The sequence below is a fragment of the Mobula birostris genome, chromosome 6 (genome assembly GCF_030028105.1).
Source record: "Mobula birostris isolate sMobBir1 chromosome 6, sMobBir1.hap1, whole genome shotgun sequence".
NCBI classification, from domain to species: domain Eukaryota; kingdom Metazoa; phylum Chordata; class Chondrichthyes; order Myliobatiformes; family Myliobatidae; genus Mobula; species Mobula birostris.
In genome coordinates, this window is record NC_092375.1 from 16,926,533 (window position 1) to 16,932,532 (window position 6,000).

At 44.2% G+C, this 6,000-nt stretch overlaps 1 protein-coding gene across 1 annotated transcript in view; it reads right to left on the bottom strand.

Moving 5' to 3' along the window:
* The window catches only part of LOC140199727 (chloride intracellular channel protein 4), a 74,258-nt gene extending 68,628 nt beyond the window's left edge, over nt 1-5,630 (bottom strand). The window contains exon 1 of the mRNA XM_072262204.1: nt 5,380-5,630. Coding sequence (XP_072118305.1) covers nt 5,380-5,553 — 174 coding nt within the window. The 5' untranslated portion in view covers nt 5,554-5,630. The remainder of the gene's footprint in view (nt 1-5,379) is intronic.
* Nucleotides 5,631-6,000: the final 370 nt, after the last annotated feature.

The window sequence follows — 6,000 nt, forward strand, 5'->3', positions numbered from 1 at the left end:
AGAGGCAGAAGAAAATAAACTATAGGCCAGTTAGTGGTTGGGAAGATATTGGAGTTGATTATTAAGGATAAGGACTCAGAGTACTTGGAGGCACATGATAAAATAGGCCATAGACAGCATGGTTTCCTCAAGGGAAAATCTTGCCTGACGAATCTGCCAGAATTCTTTGAAAAAATAATAAGCAGGATATTCAAAGGAGGATTGGCTGATGTTGTGTATTTGGATTTTCAGAAGGCCCTTGACAAGGTGCCACACATGAGGCTGCTTAAGAAGCTATGAGCCCATGGCATTACAGGAAAGATTCTAGCATGGATTAACCAGTGGCCGATTGGCAGGAAGGAAAGAGTAGGAGTAAATGGAGCCTTTTCTGGCTGGCTGCCGGTGGCCAGTGGTGTTCCACAGGGGTCTCTCTTGGGACTAATTCTTTCTGCCTTCTATGTCAATGATTTGGATGATGGAATTGATGCGAAGTTTGTTGCAAAATTTGCAGACGATATAAAAATAGATGGAGGGGCAGGTAGCTTTGAGGAAGTAGAGAGGCTACAGAAGGACTCGACAGATGGGGAGGATGGGAAAAGAAATAGCAGGTGGAATACAGTGCTGGGAAGTGCATGGTCATGCACTTTGATAGAAGAAATGAAAGGGTTGACTATTTTCTAAATGGAGAGAAAATACCAAAAACTGAGGTGCAAAGGAGCTTGGGGATCTTTGTGCAGGATTCTCCAAAGGTTAATTTGCAGGTTGAGTCTGTGGTGAGAAAGGCAAATGCAATGTTAGCATTCATTTCCAGAGGGCTAGAAAATAAAAGCAAGGATGTAATGTTGAGACTTTATAGAGCACTGGGAGGTTTCACTCGGATTACTGTGAGCAGTTTTCGGCCCGTATTCTGAAGAAGAGGGGTGACCTCATTGAAACATATTGAATGGTGAACAGCCTTGATAGAGTGGTGGTGGAGAGGATGTTTCCTATGGTGGGAGAGTCTGAGGCCAGAGGACACAGCTTCAGAATAGAGGGGTGTTCTTTTGGATCAGAGATGAGGAGGAATTTCTTTAGCCAAAGAGTGGTGAATCTGTAAAATTCTTTGGCACAGGCAGCTGTGCAGGCCAAGTCTTTATGTATATTTAAGGCAGAGATTGATAGATTCTTGATTGGTCAGGGCATGAAGGGATATGGGGAGATGGCAGGAAATTGGGGCTGAGAGGAAAATTGGATCAGCCATGATGAAATGGCAGGGCAGACGCAAAGGGCCAAATGGCCTAACTCTGCTCCTATGTCTTATGGTCTTAAAACTTTCCATGCAAACCTGCAGAATAGTACTGCCTGCAAATCTCTGGTAATTTTTCATACCCAGGTCCTTGGTGTGCAGAACACACCAGATTTGCCAAACCCGGATAAGGCAGTGAACATGGTATGCACTGAGGAGTACGGTAGAACAAAGGGATCTGGGAATACAGATCAATAATTCCTTGGAAGTGATGTCACAGGTACACAGGCTGGTATGAGTGCAATTGGCACATTGGCCTTCATAAATCATTGTTATGTTCAAGTTGTGCAAGATGTTGGTGAAATCTAATTTGGAGTATTGTGTGCAGTTCTGGTCACCTAAATACAGGAAAGCTGCAAATAAGATTGAAATAGTACATGAATAATAGGAAAAGATTGAGTAGGTTATTGCCCGGTGTGTAGGAGAACGAGGGGAGATTTGAAAGAGGTATACAAAATTAGGAAGGGTATAAATATGGTAAGTATGCTTTCTCCACTGAGGTTGGGTGAAACTAAAACTAAAGGTCAAAGGTTAGGGTAAAAGGTGAAATATTTAATGAGAACTTCTTCGCTCAGAGAGTAGTACAAGTGAGAAACGACTTGCCAGCAGAAATAGTGGATGTGGATTCGATGGCAACATTTAAGGGAAGTTGGGATAAGTACATGGATCGGAGGGGTTTGTTGGGTCATGGTCCAAGTGCAAGTTGCTAGGACTAGGCAGAATGACAGTTTTTCAGAGTAGATGGGCTGAAGGGCCTGTTTCTGTGCTTGCAGTGCTCTACGACAATTGGATGCTGTTTCTATTAGTATCACAACACTCCATACACACGCAAGATATTACACAGTATAAAGATAAATTTTCCAATCGCCAAGCAACTGTCAAAGTCAAAGTGAATCTATTCTCGAAGTATGTATGTCTTACCTTGAAATTCATTTCCTTGAAAAACATTTACAGGTAAAAAAATAAGGAACACAATTTACAAAAACTTAACATAAACTGTCAAGGACTGACAAAAAAAATGTTTAAAAGAAAGCAAACTGTGCAAATAATATAGTAATACTGAGAACAGGGACGGTCCCAATCCCTGCTGCGAAGGAAGAGGGTTGGGCATGAGGTTCGCAACCCCATCCCGTTACAAACCCAGAGCTACAGAAAAACCAACAGGAGCTCTAGAGACTTTATTGCTGTGAGAGGGAGGATCCTTGATGGGCTACACCAGGGATCAGCTTGAAAGATTGGCCCAGGACAGAGGGCTGACAAGTTGCTGTTGGTAGCCTATGCTGTAGTAGGGAGGATGGGTTTACGCTAAAACTGGGAACATGAGTTGTAAATAGTCTTTGAAAGTGAGTCCGTAGGTCATAGAAGCAGGTCAGAGCAGTGGTGAATAAAGTTATCCACATCATTTCAGGAGCCTAATGGTTGTAGGATAATAACTGTTCCTGAACCTGGTGATGTGGAACCCAAGGCTTCTATACCTCCAGCCCTATGGTAGTAGTCAGTAGAGGGCAAGGCCCAAATGGTGAGGGTCTTTGCTGCTTTCTTGCCACTGGGTTCCATGTAAATGTATTCAATGGTGTAGTGAGCTTTGCCTGCGATGGACTGGGCTGTATCCACCACATCCTGTAGATTTTTCTGTTCCTGAGCGTTTGTGCTTCCTTACCAGGCGGTGATTCAACCACTTAGGATACTTTCTACTGTGCATCAATAGAAGTTTGTCTATACTTTTGTGACATGCCAAATCAATGCAAACTTCTAATAAAGTAAACTGGCAGGGATCAGAGCCCCAGTGAGTGGAAAAGGAATGCAACAATTACTACTGGTGAGTCAGATGCCAAACTATAGGATTTATATACTGTGCAATAGCAGATTATCAGGAGATTGCTGCACAAAATGAAAATTATAGAATTGCTTTTTTTCTTAAAGAAAGATTTCAATCCCAACTTCTAATTTGGTAAAAGGATAAATTGATTTCCGATAAGATGGCAGATCCAACCAACGGTGTAATTGTTTGTCCTTTATACCTTGTCCACATTCACAAGATGCTGCTAGTTATCAATAACATCAAGTACTGCACATCTACCCCACTAGCAGGTAGCTTGGTAGCTGTGGAGATGTTCTTATTGTGCATCGTATTGTGATCTGCTTCATCCAAGGCAGAAGGCCTCAGAGGCGGTGTGCAGTCCAATGGACAGTACAAGTGATTGTCTTGGACATTTTTGTTGCGACTGCAAGGCCCTGTTGGACGTTGGTAATGTAGAATACTGCAAGTCTGACTCACTGGTCCAATGGAAAGACCAAAGGTGGGGGAGCTGCGTGGCCTTGGTTGTGGTGCAGACCAGGCCCTCATGCCTCAGAGTTGTCTGTTGCAGCCAGCAAGGAAGTAGACACCGGAGCCAGCTGTGTGCTGCTGGATTCCACACCACGTTGAGGGCTGGCCCCTCCCATCAGTGCTGCCCTGCAGTGTTCGCTCAGTGGAAGACAGGCTGGGTTGCAAGATGAGGAACTGCTGCAGGCTTGTTCTTGCAGAATCATGGCTCCAGGACAATATCAATGCACCAACAATCAATCCACAGGCCAGACTTGGCCCATATTTTTTGGAACTGTATATTTTTCTGCTATCATAATTATATGTGCTATATGTACTGTGTGCGACTGTTGAACCTTGGCCCCAGAGGAAAGTGATCTTTTGTCTGTACTCTTGTGGATGGCGTGTATGAGGGTGTTCAGGGAGGGGTAGCACCTCTGGTGAAGGTGCTTATCATGTCCACTCTGGGGCAGCTCACTCACCTTTGGTTCCCACCGGACACTCAGCTCTCACCTGTGGCTCCAAGTAGCTGTTTGCCTGTGACAGCCGCCACACCCTGGTACATAACTTCGACCAGTAGGCTAAAATCAGGTGAGGATAGCTGGCGGCCTCAGGCCCCAGTGAGCTAGGGACATGCCTGTCCCAGCACGCAAAGTCAGCTACAGTGGACTGGGTGGATGAGCTCTACAGAGAGATCCAATGGCCAGGAAGACGGTACTACAATGCTTTGTGGAAAGCAAAGGGGTTGACAAAGCACAGAAGACTTCATGGTCATCTACTGCAACCAAGGACAACCCCAGTTTGTGATACTTATTCGTATCTCTGGACCCGGACTTCTGCGGTCAAGAGAATGGAACTGCCCCAGTTCAATGGCTCTTCTACATTAAAAAACTCTCCTGCACAGGTTTCCTGTCATCATTGGATACAACAGACACACCACCACTCAAGTGATGGTTAAATGACAATTAACTTTGAACTCATACCTAATTGATTGTAGTCACATATACCACAGTAGAGTGAAAACTTATCTTGACTGCCATCAAAACAGGTCATTTCATTAAAAGAGTGTGTCCAGGTTGGAAAGGACAATAAGAAAATGCAGAATAGAGTGTTACATTTCCAGATAAAGTTCACTGCAGATAGTCAGGTGCAATTCCATAACAAAGTAGATTGTGAAGTCAAGAATCCATTTTGTCAGATTAGGAAACTATGCTATAGACTTATAACAATGCTACCAAGTTTAACAGAAGTTTTAGAAGTTGAGAGTTAACTTTCTCTTTCTTCTGCGACTTGTAGACGCTACAGGAAACCATTTCATTGACAAAATTGTTCCAGTTGTCGAGTGACCTTTTAATTTGTCCCAATTGATACCGTAGGGCCGCCTTCGCGATGGGGAGGGGCTTGTAGGTGTTCGGGCTGTCTTTCAATCAGACGACTTTGCAATTTACAACGAGGTCACGAAAAAATGATTGGGGGCTGGCGGTATGTGCCAACAAACCGGTGCAGCAAACAGAAGAATCGAAACATGCTTTTGCAAACTGATATATGCAATAATGCATAACCTACCACACAAAACACGCGGAGACTAGGTTTTCGATGTAATACACAAACACTCAGGGTTGAATATGCTCCGTTCAGAATGCAAATACTTCAAATTAAAGTGGATTCAAATACATCTGTAGGGTAATTCCCCAGTGACTTTTAAACCTTTGCAAAGCTTCCTAAACATAATAGAATTTTTGTGCAAAATTGAAAGTTTAAGATTTAAAATTAATTAGTTCTCGACGCGGAATGGAAGCTGCAAATGTACCTTAACAAACAAAGAGATTTGATACTCCGATTCTTCTGAAGGGTTTCGGGATAACCTGACCACAGTGCCTTCCTGAAGAGCCTGGTTTTCCTCTTCTCCGTCTGCCGTTTGCTGGCTAACCTTTCCCTCCGCAAAGGCTTGGCTGTGTTCCCTCTCTCCCCCGTTCCCCGCCATTCGCCCAAACCGCGCAGAGTATGAACACTGCTCCCCGGACCACAGCAGGGGAAGAGGGGAGACTCTGGCCGAAAGAGTGGCTTAGCAGCCGTGAAAGACACTTACGCATGCGTCCCAAATCCTCTCCTGCGGGTTTAATACCTGGGAAGGGGATTAAGGTAAGTAGCAAGAGGAGAATTATATATTAAAAAAATAGGCGTGCAAGACTAAGCAGTGGGAATTAGAACACTGAGCTGTCAACGTCATGAACATTTAATTGGGCCCCCAATCTGAGGTGTTTTCCCACCAGATGCACCGTTAGTTTATTCCTCTCCATAGATGCTGCCTGACCCGCTGAGTTCCTCCTGCATTGTCTCCCAGAAAATGCGATTGGGTTCCTAAAATCATCAATTTCCGGCGTGTCTGACGCTTGGACGTTTGGAAGGTGTGTTTGAGGCAAATAGTCAG